The sequence below is a fragment of the Caretta caretta genome, chromosome 4 (assembly GCF_965140235.1).
Source record: "Caretta caretta isolate rCarCar2 chromosome 4, rCarCar1.hap1, whole genome shotgun sequence".
Classification (NCBI taxonomy): domain Eukaryota; kingdom Metazoa; phylum Chordata; order Testudines; family Cheloniidae; genus Caretta; species Caretta caretta.
In genome coordinates this window covers 126,335,189-126,352,387 of record NC_134209.1, presented here as the reverse complement: position 1 = coordinate 126,352,387, position 17,199 = coordinate 126,335,189, and the positions used below count along the sequence as shown (strand labels likewise).

At 44.4% G+C, this 17,199-nt stretch overlaps 1 protein-coding gene across 3 annotated transcripts in view; it reads right to left on the bottom strand.

Moving 5' to 3' along the window:
• The window catches only part of SLC2A9 (solute carrier family 2 member 9), a 222,614-nt gene that overhangs the window by 160,466 nt on the left and 44,949 nt on the right, over window positions 1-17,199 (bottom strand). For all 3 annotated transcript variants that reach the window (XM_048848860.2, XM_075128030.1, XM_048848861.2), the window contains one exon: window positions 9,137-9,235. In XM_048848860.2, coding sequence (XP_048704817.1) covers window positions 9,137-9,235 — 99 coding nt within the window. The remainder of the gene's footprint in view (window positions 1-9,136; window positions 9,236-17,199) is intronic.

Here is a 17,199-nt window from a genome sequence, read left to right as displayed (position 1 = left end):
TTGCCCCATCATGCGCTGGGAGCTTAACCCAGAATTCCAATGGGCGGCGGCGACTGCGAGAACCATGGGATAGCTACCCACAGTGCACCGCTCTGACATTCGATGCTAGCCTTGGTACTGTGGACGCAATCTGCTGAATTCACGCGCTTTAGTGGGGACACAGAAGACCGAATGTATAAAATAGCTTCCGAAAATTCTAATAGAATAATTTCGTACTGTAGACATACCCTTAGTAAAACCAAAGTTAGTTCAGTCTCAGAGTTCTCCACTAAAACCAATTAAACCTATGATCTAGTTTTAACTTTGCCACATCTCAAAAGATTTTCCACCACCTTAGAGAGAAGTAAAATACACATGAGTAAAAGCCCATCATGATTTAAATAATGTTATGATAAAGTGGGTGGGAGCAGCCAACTGTAAGGAATGTTCAAAGTGATGATTCATATGGCAGGTTAGGTAATCAAATGGCACAGCCTTTCTCAGCTTAAACATTCCAATCATTTTGTCTAACAAAAAAGTTTCCTTTTGAAAACAGGGTTTATTACTCCAACCACGTAGAGCAGAAAAAAACCTGTGGCAGGACCCACTGACTGCTAGCATGTGTTCTATTATTTATTTGTATTAACGAAAGTGATAACACTACTCTCCTGAAATTCCTCCTATTCAGGACTTGGACCCAGAGCAAAGATAACTAACAAAACAACAGTCTCTGTGCCTGGCAGCAACTGCATCACAGCAGAGAACTTTACCTTTTGGTGACTAGCATAACAAAAAGAGGAGGGGAAAGGGTAGAAAAATGTACTAGACAAAGATAGAAAGCAAGAGGGATGCATTAGAAAAGAGCAGGGAAACCCAGCAGTAGAGAGGACTGAATCAGGATAATGAAGATGTAGGAGACAGGAAAGAGGGGGAAATAATCCTTTACACCCAACTATTTAGACAAGATATTGTCAACTATATATAGTGTGCAGAGCCAGGAGTCTATTGCTGGAATCCATTTTTGCAGGAGGGGTTATTTGGGAAGTGTCCAATTTTTTTTTTTATAGGTAGGGGATTTGCATCCTTAAACTGACAGTGAATCAGTTTTCCTGACTGTTAACTTTTTTATAAAATTACTGCTTTTTAAACTACATCGTGCACTTAGAAGCTGCTGTTAAACATATTTATAAATGTAATGGAAAAATTACTATAGCTTGTTAAGAACTTGGTCCATTCTCAGGGAATGCCCCAAAATGATACCTGTTCATGTTCTTGTAAACCAAATCCCAAAATGGATCTGAGATTAGACAAGGTCCCTTGTCATTTGTTTCTTATACAGCAGCACACAGACAAGTGAGAAACTGGAACACAATCATTCAATCATTCTCTTTCTCTGAAGATTCTCTCTCATACCAAAATGAATTTTGAAGATCATTTTATAAGGCTTTATATTAGCATTTTTTGTTAATGTTGATTACTAAAATATGTAAATTCCATTTATAATATTATAGCTAATTTTCATGTAAACTAGTTCTCAGTATGCTCTGTTGTTTACAAAGATATACACAAAGTATCTGAAAAAAGTCCTAATTGAAATAAGAAAAAGAAAAAGAAAATTGAACAGGTCCATGGGTATTTGCATATCACATCTTACTATAAATGGAAACCCTCCAGATAATGGAAAACTGTTCGGATAATTTTGCATAAAAAAACAAAACCAAAGAACAACCTTGTTTTAAAGAGCTGTACATCAAATATCTATTCTAATGAGAGCCTGATCTAAAGTCTATTGAGGTCAGTGGAAAGACTCCCATTGACTTCAATGGGCTTTGGATCAGGCCCCTTAAAGAATGACAAACAGCATGAATAAATTTTAGAGAACATGCCCATGCTCACCCCCGACTCCCAAAAATAAAAGGTTACAAGAAATCTTTAGATTGTGTGCTGTTAACACCACCACTTGTTACCTGCGGCACTTCACTGAGGCACCCTCCCAGAGAACGGCTGCCATCTTCCTGTGCTGGGGGAAGCCTTTATGAGGAATTTTTCCCTGGCTCCAGGACCATAAGCAAATGACATAAACCAACATGTAACCACTGATTTTAATTTATTATGTGATGTTATGATTAACTAACTTGTTATGTAATATAAAATTATTGTATGCTAAATAGAATTAAATTGTAGGATTACAGACATATAAGATTTATCAGTAGTTAGAGGGGACAATTCTATATTAGGCATTTAAGTAGGGCTGAAATGCAAGGTATGATTTTAGCTTAGCCATACTAGGCTATATGCTTTAGAAATGCTTGACATAAGTAAGTGACCAGTGAATGACCCTATACCACAAGCCAATCAGAAATGACCCCTTCCAGCTCCATACCAGTAGAATGCAACCAGGAAGTGATTTCAAGTGAACTTTATGAAAATTGAGCATCATAAGGGTGAAACAAGTATTGTAGGGGCGAAATGCGCAGTCAATTGAAAAGCATCGTAAGTGGCGTCCGACGTAAGTCGGGCATCCTAAGTCCAAGGACTCCCTGTAATATAGCATTACTAAATTAACTTTAAATAAAACAATAGGCTACAAACAGAAGGGACGAGAGTTCTCTCATATAGAAGGTAAATGATCTAGCTCTTAATTTTACAGCCTTCCAGATCTTACAGTGATGGGTGCCAGGGTAGATATTCCAAGTTATCATCTTGAACTACATCTACAGCAGTTCTAACTTTCATGGTACAAGATGATACAGACTAACAGCTGCTACTCTGAAACCGATGATACTATCAAATCTGGTTTATTGCAGGAAGAAAACAAACAACGTGTAGTAATAAAGGGCAGAGATTTTTCACTTCCACGACTGAGGTCAAAGTGCACTGCTATACTGGTGTCCCAGAGACCTCACCCAAAAGCGCAATCTGTGCACTGAATGAAAAGAAGTCCAGAAGAACACGGGTCTTTGATTTACACCCAGCCAAACTGTTCATCTCAAACTTTCCCAATTGTTTTTGGAGAGAGTTCTGTTACAGCCACATATAGGGCTGCGCATGTGTGCAAGGGACAAAGAGGGTCCAAGGAGACCCCTTATTCTCCTGTGTGGATTACCCACATAGTCATACCTTGTGCAGGACGAAGAACAGCTGTTGTTAGGCTGCTACTCCTCTCCTATGAAGGTGAGTGGGCAAGGGTGGGGAATGGGCTGAGCCCCAGTTTCAGTGCACCAGCCAATACAGCTGAGTTAGCATGGCGGAGGAAACAAGCTGCACCAGCAAAAGGACGAGTGCATTTTATTTCCCCCTTGCAGCAAGGTGGAAACAAGTTGACGCATTTCCAGTGGGATTACTTCCATTGCTGCTTGTTAGCATGAGTTAAGACTTGCAGTCAGGCCCTGGTGGAGAGGGGTTCCTCCTGTCTGAGGAGACAGTACATCCCTAAACACTGATATAAAATTGTATTTGTATTTTCTCCTTGAAGGTTGTCCTGGGAAGACCTGATAGCCAGTTGTTTTGAATCAGCTTTGGATTCACTTCCGGCATATGGTTCCATAAGAACGACCATACTAGCCGCGGGGGTGGGGGGGGGGGATGGATCAGACCATCTAGCCCAGTATCCTGTCTTCTGACAGTGGCCAATGCCAGGTGCCCCAAAGGGAATGAACAGAACAGGTGATCACCAAGTTATCCATCCCCCGTCGCCCATTCCCAGCTTCTGTCAAACAGAGGCTAGGGACACAATTCCTGTCCATCCTGGCTAATAGCCATTGATGGACCTATCCTCCATAAACTTACCTAGTTCTTTTTTTAACCCTGTTATAGCCTTGGCCTTCACAACATCCTCTGGCAAGGGGTTCCACAGGTCGACTGTGCATTGTGTGAAAAAAAAAATCCTTCTGTTTGTTTTAAACTTGCTGACTATTAATTTCATTTGGTGACTCCTAGTTCTTCTGTTATGAGAAGACTTATGATTTGTATAGATCCAATTTCCTAAGTATCCACTTTTTATCAACAGCTATATTGTCCAGGTTTTTATTACCTGCTACCTCCCTTTATAGTACCTCCTTTCTTCAGTTTTATCTGAATGAGAGGCCTGATCTTGTGTAGTGCTGGGCACCTCTTGCGAGATGCTGGACATCAATGAGACTTGCATTGAAATGAACAGGAGCTGAGGGTGCTCCGCACATCACAGCAGGGCTCAGCAGTATATAGAGTCAAGCTGCAAACAATCAAAACAGTTCAGTCGCTCACCCAAGTTTACTGACTCAGCACCTCAATTTGTTAGCTTGCCAAGTGTATGTACAGCACTTGTAAGATATACAGCGCTATAAAAGGTGCTAATTATTAACATCTAATTAATTCAGGGCCCTCTACTCACACTTAGTAGCACCTTACCCCACAGGGAGTCCCAGTTAGAGCTGACTGAAACTCAGAAACTGGATATTCAGAACAATTTTCATTTTGGAAACACAGACGCATGGGATGTGACCCATGAAGGGCCGTAGGCGTTGCAATGCCGAGTGTCACAGCACCTAACTTTTAAGATGTCTACAAAATCCAGGAACACTATGATCCACAAAGCCAAGTTATGCACCTATGTTCCCTGTGTAATGAATGAAGAGAGACAGGAATCTAAGAACACAATGCACAGAAGCCAGCATGCTAGGTGGCTGGGAGACGCCTAAGCTAGCTAATAGGAGATGCCAATGTCGGAGGTGTATGCTAAGCCCCATCCCTCTCTCAGAGACGGGCACTGAAGTCCAGGTTGCAGGGAGGCCATCCAGTTCTGCTGGAGATCCAAAAATGGTTACCCGATACCTGGAGTCAGGTAGCTTAGGCCTCTAAGGAGTTTCTTGCTGGAATGAGTTGAGCGCCTGCCTCACTCCACACAAAGGAGCTGGAGGTGGTGCTGGTGCCTAACTTATGACTTTTAGCCCTGTGGTTAGAGCAATCACCTGGGATGTGAGAGACCAGGGTTCAATTCCCCCATCTCTGACAAAGGGGGAGAAAGATTTTGAATAGGAGCCTTCCACCCTTCAGAGAGTGTGTTAACCCCTAAACTATGGAATATTCTCCCTCAATCTCTTCTACTGAAGCTGTTGCACTGTAGATAACTAATGAAAGAGTGATTGGAGTAGAGGAGTGGATCCTGAGTCTCCTGACTCACAGGTGGGTTCCCTAACCACTGGACTACAGTCATTCTGATTCTCTCGTGCTCTCTGGTCCAACAGCTCTTTAAGTATTTATCCACAGTGGAACACCTTCAACAGGAGAGACTGAAGGAGCTGCACAACTGCATATCCCATAAGCCAGTGGTTAGAACACTCTCTTGAGAGGTGTGGGAGACCCCTATTCAAATTGTCTTCCCCTCTACTAGGGATGGGGGAATTCAATCTAGGGTTTCCATATCTTCACTGGGCTAAAGGTTATAAGGAGGACATCACCTCCTATGGCTGGATTTTGAATGGGACCCAATCCGGTAGGTGTGCTAAGAGGACAACTACCATACTGGGCCCTGCACATAGTTTGTGAATCGCTCTGGGCCTTAGGCAGGAAATAGGCATCCAGACGCCTAGAGGAAGGCAGCAATGTGCATGCCCAGAGGCAGTAACGTAAATGCTGGGGGAACTTTTAACCAGAAAAAAAAAAATTACGTGCCAAATGAGGTTAGACACCTACACAGTTCAGAGGGAGTTTTGTGGATCACAATGGAATCAAAGGGACTTAGGTGCCTCCCTAAGTACTTTTGTGGATCCCACCCATGGTGTTTCCTCAACTAATTATGCTCTCCAGACACCAGTGGCGGCTGGACAGGGAATCAGCTGGCTCAGAGATCTGGAAGCCTTGTTATCTCCAGCCCAGGGTAATCTGCATAGTAAGGCTGCCCTGGAGACCCTGGAAGCTGCAGTGTAAGATTCTGTTCTCATTGGAAAATTTGCAACCACTTCTGGTTCCAAAGGGCCTGCTCACAGAGAATCATGACCCATGCTACACATCCATGCAGGAGAATATTGGGGCAGAAGATATCTACTACCCTTGGGCAGGGTGGAGACCAGTTTCTGCATGGCTGCTAGTCCCTCTTCCATGCATACAGGTAAAAAGTGAACAATAGGGGCAGGGCATGAGCAAAGTCTTGACTCTACCTGTGATGCTATATGGAATTTGAGGGGGCACTTTAGGATATTATGAATACCAACGTTGTAAAATTGCAATGAGTTATGCCAGATATGCCGCCTAAGGTATCTGCAAAAATGTTATAATTTGCCTGGTATAATAATCTCGTTTATGTGTTTGTATCATCTTTGTATTGTAAGTTATATGTATGGTGTGTCTATATGTGCTGTGCATTTGAGTGACACCCCCAGATAGATTGGCTTTAGCACTGCCTACCCTGACATCAGCTATACAATTGATCCATTCACAAGGCAAGGGATACACCCTATGACTCAGCAAGGCATGCAGGGGCATGCCTATGGACAGAACGGCCTAAGGCTTCCAGGCCATGTGCTGGGCAACTTGTGTTTGGAACAAAGGAAATCAAGCTGCCTCGTAAAAGACTATAAGAGGAAGCTGCATCTTCTCCATTGCGTCTTTATTCCTGCTTCTTACCTCTAGACTAACCTTTCTACAAACGAAGCTCTGAACAAAAGACTGAATGACCCTTCCAAACTGTGGATGTGCTCAAGCCAGCAAATTCACCAGTACTGCTAGGAACCTGATGGACTTTGAATCTTTGTATGCATGTGACTGTTTTACCATTTAACATCTCTCTTCTTGTTCTTTCTTTTTTCTTTATAATAAACCTTTAGTTTTAGGCACTAAAGAATTGGCTGGCAGCATGATATTTTGGGTAAGATCCAAATCTATACTAACCTGGTAATGTGGCTGACCCTTTGGGGTCAGAAGAACATTTTTATATATGTGAAGTTTTTTAAATAACTTCCCACTGTACTGGACCTAGGTGCTGACTGGGAGCCAGAGAAATGAAATGCAATAGAGGGGGCTGTGTGATTTATTTTTTGCTTCTTGTTAACTAGTGTGGGGGATGAGAAGTACAGTTTGTGACTGGTTGGGGACTTTAACAGTTAAGTGTTACCCAGTCAATCTTGGGAATATCTGCTCTCCCTTTTGCAGCCTGCCTTGACCTTGGCATTTCCAGTAAGGACTGCCCTAGACACACCAGGACACACTACCCCCTTTCCCAAAGCACTGGCCTGTGCAGCTAAGCTGGCATGGGCAGGAAAGTGATCTGTGCTTTCCTCCCCAGCATGAGAGGGGAACCAGAAGACAGGTTGTGGTTCAGCTCCTGGGGCAACATACCTACATATTGACACCTTTACTCAGGGCTTGTGGTAAAAACCTCTGTGTAGTCCATAATGAGGTACAACAATGTGAATAAGAATGGTACAATCTTGTTCTAAATAAGCAGCACTGGCAGCATCTGCTTTTGAACCATGTAATAGATTGCGTTGGGGAGCAGCATACAAAGTGAGGAGGTCAAAGCTGCATAATAAATACAACTCCACTATGATTAATTGTCATGTTACAAGCCTCATGTGTGCAGTTATCAAACAGCTGCCCCTCTCTCTCTCACACTCACACACACACACTCACTCACTCTTACTTCTACTCCTGCAAAAACAATTTCTAACTATTAGGCACCCTGTTTTGTGCCTCAGCTGAGAATTGGGCCTTCTAAGCTCAGGATGACCCCTTAGACTATTTTAGGGCAATATTTGTTCAGAGGGGAAAAAGTATCGCCATCACTAGTACTTGCGGCACCTCAGTTTCCCAAGTTGCTTCCTTGCTGTAGCTCATGGAAGCTTATGCTCTAATAAATGTATTAGTCTCCAAGGTACCACGAGTCCTCCTGTTCTTTCTGCGGATACAGACTAACACGGCTGCTACTCTGAAACCTGTCTATGTACTGAACTTTCCCGAAGTTGTTCATTTTATGAGATCTACCAAGATCACAAGCTGAAGTGAGTGATACACAGGAAATGCCATAATGGATCAAACATGTAGCTCATAACTAATCAGACACGATCTATCTAGTCTTCTTTCTGACAGGGGCCTGTACTTGCTGCTTCAGAGGAAGTTCCTAGAAACTTACGGAAAAAACTTTCCCACAATCCAAGTATCTTCCTAACCTTATGGATTAATGATTTGCTTGTGCTGTGAAGCATGAGGATTTATATTCTTTAAGTTTATTACCCTATTCAGTAACAGAGAACATTCTCATTATTCATGAAATATCATATCTGCTGAATCTGAATAAGCTCTTGGGGGTAAAAACCAAGCCGCACTGAATTAAGTGGAAAAACTTCCATTAATTTCAGTAAAACCAGGAACCACTGGTGTCAACAATCTCTTCCAGCAATGAATTCCACTGGTGAATTATAAATTATACAAAAGGTCTTTAAAATTTTTCACTTTCAATTTCATTGACTATTCCCTTATTCTTATTTTGTGATAGAAAAAAAAATAAGAGCACAGACCAATTAATGATAAGTGTACTTTGAACAAAGCATTTAAACCTTAATTTGTAATAATATTCAGAATAAAATTCCAAAAATATACTATAGATCATTTCATAATATTCCATTCATTTAATATATTCCATCAGCAGAACTTGCAATCATAGTTGATAAATGGCCAACATAGCAGTTTCACTACATGGACCATAAACAAGGTACCAGTATGAAATGCAATAGAATGGCCCCAGTAGAAGGAAGAGCAAGAGCAAACTCTATTATCCAACTGTGAGAACAGAATGCTCTACAATTCTTAAAAACAGAACAATGTGATCAAAAGTTGGTATATAGTCAATAGCTGTATATACTTAGTACTTAAAAGTCTGCTTCTGGAATTATTTTACCACACAGAACAAACTCATATGAAATGAAATTACTCATTTCAAAAGGAACACTTAGTTTTCATGACAAACATTAGAACTACACTGTGACTTCATGGGAGAAAGAAACAAACAAAAGATTACAAAAATCTAGTTATAGGGAACAAAAGTATTTCATAAGTTATTATATCTCTTTTCTCTCCCACTATACAAAAAGTCTTACAAACAAGTATTTCAAATAGTTTGTGTAATTTTTGGACAACATCACCCTCTACTGGAATTAGATTTTAAAAGCCTTCAGTCACTTACCACTGTGGGTGCATTCACTACGGAGAGATTGTAACCATAAAGAAATGAAGACCCAAAAGCTCCAGCTAAAGAGGCAATAATAAGCCTGCCAGACCAGTCCTGAAAAGAAAATAATTTAGGAATCATCAGTTTACTTTTTAAGATACAGCTATAATTATTAATAACAGTGTCTTGCAGACGATCAAGTACATCCTCAAGACAAAGGGTAACAGCTTGGAAACATATTCTCACTTGTAATTCAACTGAAATGAATGTTGATATGAAGTTGTCAAACTTGTACATATATTTTAAAATGAGATTAATGCAAAAGTCTTGCAATGTGCACATTTTTACTGCACCTGTTATTTTACTATAAAAGATGTAAAAAATTAAAAGCTGCATTCAACAGAAACCTCAATCCCCTTGGGTGCTGACTGCAGAAATGCAGATTGGCTACAGAACCTAATGCAGGTCCAGAAGAGAGTTTTATTCTTGAGCACAGAAGAAGTATGGCCTAGTCCAGGGGTGGGCAAACTATGGCCTGCGGGCTGCATCTGGCCCTCCAGACATTTTAATCCGACCCTCGAGCTCCCACCAGGGAGTGGCGTCCAGAGCTTGCCCCACTCTGCGTGGCTCCTGGAAGCAGCAGCATGACCCTCCAAGTTCTACATGTAGGGGCAGCCAGGGGGTTCCGCACTCTGCCCCCGCATCTCCCACTGGCCGGGAACCATGGCCAATGGGAGCTGCAGGGGCAGTGCCTGCAGACAGGGCAGCGAGCAGAGCCGCCTGGCCGTGCCTCCACATAGGAGCCAGAAGGGGGACACGCCGCTGCTTCTGGGAGCTGCTTGAGGTAAGTGCCACCCAGAGCCTGCACCCTGGACCCTCTCCTGCTCCCCAACGCCCTGCCCCAGCCCTGATCCCCCTCCGGCAATCTGAACCCCTTGGTTCAAGCCTGGAGTACCCTCCTGTGCCCCCTAACCCCTCATCCCCAGTCCCACCCCAGAGCCCTCACCCCCGCACCACAACCCCTGCTACAGCCCGGAGCCCCCTCCCACACCCTGAGCTCCTCATTTTTGGCCCCACCCCAGAGCCTGAACCCCCAGCCAGAGCCCATACCCCAATCCCCAATTCTGTGAGCATTCATGGCCCGCCATATAATTTCCATACCCAGATGTGGCCCTCGGGCCAAAAAGTTAGCCCATCCCTGTTCTAGATTATAGGTAAGGTCCTATTTCATTCACAATATTGTGGATTCTGCAATATAAAGGCTTCAACAGCCATTTTGTTTTAAATTAGCTTACTTTGCACAGTCCACAATTGTGCATACATTTTGAGGTTTGCAACACACACTTTTTTCCCCCATTAGTACATGAAATGATCTTGAAGAGTTTTGTGCAGGCCACAACCAGGGTGGGGTGAGCGGGGGAGCCACCCAGGGCGCAAAACCAGTGAGGAAAGGGGGAAATAGGATGGAGAAATGATGGGGGGGGGGGTAGAGTCCTGCATCAGGCATGGTATCACCACCCTTACTTCTGTGCTGCTGCTGGCAATGGTGCTGCCTTCAGATCAGGGTGCCCAGCCAGCGATTGCCGCTCTCTGGCCTCTCAGCCCTGAAGGCAGTGCAGACGTCTGCAGCAGCACAGAAGCAAGGGTAGCAATACTATACCCCCTATCAGGTTTTTTGTCATTTCACCCCCCCCCACCCCGGTTTTCCACCCTGGGCAACTACCCCACTCACCCCTCCCTGGTTACGGCCCTATAGTTGCATCAAATTGTCTGGTTATCAAAAAGTTCGCAGGCATAACATAATAGTTGAGTGTTTATATCATCCTAGCAAATTTTTCTTAAACAAATAGGTCTACTGTGACTTTTCCAAATTACTGCTATTAATAAAGATCCATTAATACTTTTCCGCAATTCAGCTACAATTATTTGAAGATCATCCTGCAATTCAGATAGAGTCTTCATTATAGGTCATATTTGTATTGTATCCAAGATCAGCCCAGCAGTTACTCTGAGACAGCCCAGGAACAGGAAACCTTCTGCTAGGGCTCCATAATTTCTAGGTTTTTTTTATTTTGAAGATCTGAGACAAATTTTCTCATAGTTATTTGCTACAAACAGTTGCTGTTAGCTGGACAGGTTTTTTTCCTACCGTGTCGCTGCCAGTAATTGCCAACTGGTGCCTCTCCTTTAAGTTTGTCTTTGCATTCACCACTTGTGTTGGCAATTTGCCGTTTCATATTTGCCATCTCAACACCCACACAGAGGGTAAGATCATTCTGCAGCTGGAGTTTTTGCCAGACTTAACAGTCTTGCATCCCAGTGAATATTTTGTATCAAGTGCATTCATCTTTCACTATTCTCATAATCACAAGTCAAGATCGACACCACAAAAATGTCGGTTTCTCTCAGTTTCTGATTATGCCTGTGAAAGCTGTCCCTTTTATGGACAGTGATAGGTTTGGGATTTAAATGTTCCTCTTATTTCCCCAACATTATCCACTTTGTTCTCTGTGTCAAAGCTGACTAGAATGGAAGGTGTGCTCAGCATGGGTACCAGAGCACAGTCAGAGAAGCGACCTGTACCTCCTGTGAATCAAAGCTCTACAGAATTGCTCATGGAAATTCCTGGCCCGCTGGAAGAGTCACTTTGGGACGCTGATCCTAGATGACAGCTCATCTTTATTGGCCCTTGAATTTGTGGCATGCAGATATCCCATAAATTTGTCCGAAGTGGTTACAGTAATTGAAAGTCAAAGGTTTTAGTCTTCTAAATGCTTAAATCCTTTTGAAAATGGGATTTAGGAAATAAATCAGACTGGGCTTAAACAGATGAGTCTGCATCTGGAATGCAGATACAGGGTAAAAAAAGTTCCTAAGGACAATTATCATAGTCTCTATTCCTCTCAGGAATGGATGGGCCTGTTAAAATGGAGCCACTTTAGAAATAATCTACTGGCTCCAGAGCATTTCCGGGGGATAATTAGGGACTTTATAGCTGCCTCATCCTGGGAATCATTGCTGCAACTGGTTAGTGGATCAGCATACAGTGTCCGTTGTCTACTGAAGTTGACAGAGAGGCTCTTAAGCATCCTTTCCCTTTGCACTGTTAGTAAACCATGCCTGACCATAATAAACTGTGGGAGATTAATGTGTCGAGGCAAAGGCTGCACCACGAGGGGACAATGTCTGCGGAGGTCAGTCACCTCCTGTATTTGAAGTCAGGGAGAGCTCACAAACATGCTCTGTTGGAGGGCCTAGAGTTTATAACTTCTTCTGTGCACTATGGTAAATTTTAGAGAATTACACAGCTTGTTAACCATTCTTCTCCCATTCAAGGCAGTGAGAATTATGTGCAGGAAGTCGTGGGTGGGAAATATATTCCATTGCGTTTACCGCTTACTACAAGATGGTTTGTTACGATCAGCCAATTTTCCAGAAGGAAACAACGAAACAAAAATGTGTCATTCAGTTTTGATTAGAAGGGGCAATTTTAGAAATGCAGGCTCTTTACACCTATCAATAGAAGCGTCCGAGTACTTGATACTTGCCACCCTTCATACCAGTGTTATTGCACCACTAGAATTGCTTCAAATATTGAGTTAAAGGCAGGCTAGAAGGTAAATAGCAAAAAAGCAATTAAAAGAACAGATCCAGCTGGGCATTCCCAAATCATGGTCACGGACAGGCACTCTAGGCATTCCAAAACTCAGTGAAAGAATGAGGTTTGCAGCAAGAGACTAGATACATATGCCTACTGGGTTAAAGAAGACCCAGAGTACAAGTGTCATAAATATAAAGGGAAGGGTAACCACCTTTCTGTCCACAGTGCTATAAAATCCCTCCTGGCCAGAGGCAAAACCCTTTCACCCTGTAAAGGGTTAAGAAGCTAAGATAACCTCGCTGGCACCTGACCAAAATGACCAATGAGGAGACAAGATACTTTCAAAGCTGGAGTGGGGGGAACAAAGGGTCTGTCTGTCTGTGTGATGCTTTTGCCTGGAACAGATCAGGAATGCAGCTCAGAACTCCTGCAAAAAGTTAGTAAGTAACCTAGCTAGAAATGCGTTAGATTTCTTTTGTTTAATGGCTGGTAAAATAAGTTGTGCTGAATGGAATGTATATTCCTGTTTTTGTGTCTTTTTGTAACTTAAGGTTTTGCCTAGAGGGATTCTCTATGTTTTTAATCTGATTACCCTGTAAGGTATTTATCATCCTGATTTTACAGAGGTGATTCGTTTACTTTTTCTTTAATTAAAATTCTTCTTTTAAGAACCTGATTGTTTTTTCATTGTTCTTAAGATCTAAGGGTTTGGGTCTGTGTTCACCTGTACAAACTGGTGAGGATTTTTATCAAGCCTTCCCCAGGAAAGGGGGTGTAGGGCTTGGGGGGATATTTTGGGGGAAGACGTCTCCAAGTGGTCTCTTTCCCTGTTCTTTGTTTAACATGATTGGTGGTGGCAGCATAGGGTTCAAGGACAAGGCAAAGTTTGTACCTTGAGGAAGTTTTTAACCTAAGCTGGTAAGAATAAGCTTAGAGGGTCTTTCATGCAGGTCCCCACATCTGTACCCTAGAGTTCAGAGTGGGGAAGGAACCTTGACAACAAGTCTGAGAAATGCTGCCAATTAGGAATAGCCCTCTACCTCATCCTTTTATAATGGTAATGGTCACTCCTGCACAGGGTTTGTGTGTCACTTTGCCCTGGTCTACACTAGGAGTTGAGGTCGAATTTAGCAGCGTTAAATCGATTTAACCCTGCACCCATCCACACGACGAAGCCCTTTTTTTCTTTTTTTTTTTACTTAAAGGGCTCTTAAAATAGATTTCCTTACTCCACCCCTGACAAGGGGATTAGCGCTGAAATCGGCCTTGCCGGGTCGAATTTGGGGTACTGTGGATGCAATTAGATGATATTGGCCTCCGGGAGCTATCCCAGAGTGCTCCATTCTGACCGCTCTGGACAGCGCTCTCAACTCAGATGCACTGGCCAGGTAGACAGGAAAAGGCCCGCGAACTTTTGAATTTCAATTTCCTGTTTGGCCAGCGTGGCAAGCTGCAGGTGAGTGCAGAACTCATCAGCAGAGGTTACTATGAAGAGTTCATCAGCAGAGGTGACCATGATAGAGTCACAGAATCGCAAAAGAGCTCCAGCATGGACCGAACGGGAGGTACAGGATCTGATCGCTGTATGGAGAGAGGAATCTGTGCTATCAGAACTTCGTTCCAGTTTTCAAAATGCCAAAACATTTGTCAAAATCTCCCAGGGCATGAAGGACAGAGGCCATAACAGGGACCCGAAGCAGTGCCACATGAAAACTTAAGGCGCTGAGGCAAGCCAACCAGAAAACTAGAGACGCAAACGGCCGCTCCGGGTCAGAGCCCAAAACATACCGCTTCTATGATGAGCTGCATGCCATTTTAGGGGGTTCAGACACCACTACCCCAACCATGTTGTTTGACTCCTTCAGTGGAGATGGAGGCAACATGGAAGCAGGTTTTGGAAACGAGGAAGATGATGATGATGAGGTTGTAGATAGCTCACAGCAAGCAAGCGGAGAAACCGGTTTTCCCAACAGCCAGGAACTGTTTCTCACCCTGGACCTGGAGCCAGTACCCCCCGAACCCACCCAAGGCTGCCTCCTGGACCCAGCAGGCGGAGAAGGGACCTCTGGTGAGTGTACCTTTTAAAATAGTATATATGGTTTAAAAGCAAGCATGTTTAATGATTAATTTGCCCTGGCATTCGCGGCTCTCCTGGATGTACTCCCAAAGCCTTTGCAAAAGGGGAGGGCAGCCTTATTCCGTCCACCATTGTAGGACACTTTACCACACCAGGCCACTAGCACGTACTCGGGAATCACTGTAGAACGAAGCATTGCAGTGTATGTTTGCTGGCATTCAAACAACATTGGTTCTTTATCTCTCTGTGTTATCCTCAAGAGAGTGATATCATTCATGGTCACCTGGTTGAAATAGGGTGCATTTCTTAAGGGGACATTCAGAGGTGCCCGTTCCTGCTGGGCTGTTTGCCTGTGGCTGAACAGAAACATTCCCCGCTGTTAGCCACGGGGAGGAGGGAGGGGCTAGCCACACGGTGGGGGGAGGCAAAACGCGACCTTGGAATGAAAGCACATGTGCTATGTATGTAACGTTAACAGCAAGATTTACCATGAAAGAGTGTACCCATTGTTCTATAAAATGTGTCTTTTTAACTACCACTCTCCCTTTTCTTTTTCCTCCACCAGCTGCATGTGTTTCAAGGATCACAGGATCTTCTCCTTCTCAGAGGCTAGAGAAGATTAGAAGGCGAAAAAAACACACTCACGATGAAATGTTCCCTGAGCTCATGCTGTCCTCCCACACTGACAGAGCACAGACGAATGCGTGGAGGCAGACAATGTCAGAGTGCAGGAAAGCACAAAATGACCGGGAGGAGAGGTGGTGGGCTGAAGAGAGGGCTGAAGCTGAAAGGTGGCGGCAGCGTGATGAGAGGAGGCAGGATTCAATGCTGAGGCTGCTGGAGAATCAAACTAATATGCTTCAGCATATGGTTGAGCTGCAGGAAAGGCAGCTGGAGCACAGACCGCCGCTACAGCCCCTATGGTAACCAACCGCCCTCCTCCCCAAGTTCCATAGCCTCCTCACCCAGACACCCAAGAACGCGGTGTGGGGACCTCCGGCCACCCAGCCACTCCACCCCAGAGGATTGCCCAAGCAACAGAAGGCTGGCATTCAATAAGTTTTAAAGTGCTGTGTGGCCTTGTCCTTCCCACCTCCGCCACTCCTCCCGGTGCTTCTCTCCTCCACCACCCCTCCCAGGCTACCTTGGCAGTTATCCCCCTATTTGTGTGATGAATTAATAAAGAATGCACGAACGTGAAGCAACAACGATTTATTGCCTCAAGTGGTGATCAAAGGAACGAGGGGAGGGTGGATAGCTTACAGGGAAGGAGAGTGAACCAAGGGGCGGGGGGGTTTCATCAAGAAGAAACAAACAGAACTTTCACACTGTAGCTTTGCCAGCCATGAAACTGGTTTTCAAAGCTTCTCTGATGCGCACCGCACCCTCCTGTGCTCTTCTAACCGCCCTGGTGTCTGGCTGCGCGTAACCAGCGGCAGGCAATTTGCCTCAACCTCCCACCTCACCATAAACATCTCCCCCCTTACTCGCCAGCTTGGTGCTCCGGTGTCAAGACAGGGAATGGGTTCCGTCTATGGCCCCACCACAGTTAGGGAATCCCATTGCAGCAAAGCCATCCACTATGACCTGCACATTTCCCAGGGTCACTACCCTTGATATCAGCAGCTCAGTAATAGTGTTGGCTACTTGCATCACAGCAGCCCCCACAGCAGATTTGCCCACTCCAAACTGATTCCCGACTCACCGGTAGCTGTCTGGCATTGCAAGCTTCCACAGGACTATTGCCACTCGCTTCTCAACTGTGAGGGCTGCGCTCATCTTGGTGTTCATGCACTTCAGGGCAGGGGAAAGCAAGTCACAAAGTTCCATGCAAGTGCCCTTACGCATGCGAAAGTTTAGCGGCCACTGGGAATCGTCCCAGAACTGCAACACTATGAGGTCCCACCAGTCTGTGCTTGTTTCCCGGGCCCAAAATCAGCATTCCACTGCATGAACCTGCCCTATTAGCACCATGATGCCCACACTGCTAGGGCCTGCGATTTGAGAGAAGTCTGTGTCCATGTCCTCATCACTCTCGTCACCGTGCTGACATCGCCTACTTGCCCGATTTCACTTTGCCAGGTTCTGGTGCTGCATATATTGCTGGATAATGCGTGTGGTGTTTAATGTGCTCCTAATTGCCAAAGTGATCTGAGCAGGCTCCATGCTTGCCGTGTTATGGCGTCTGCACAGAAAAAAGGCACGGAACGATTGTCTGCTGTTGCTCTGACGGGGGGGGGCGACATGGCTTACAGGGTTGGCTTACAGGGAATTAAAATCAACAACGGCGGTGGCTTTACATCAAGGAGAAACAAAAACAACGGTCACACAGAATGGCCCCCTCAAGGATTGAACTCAAAACCCTGGGTTTAGCAGGCCAATGCTCAACCCACTCAACTA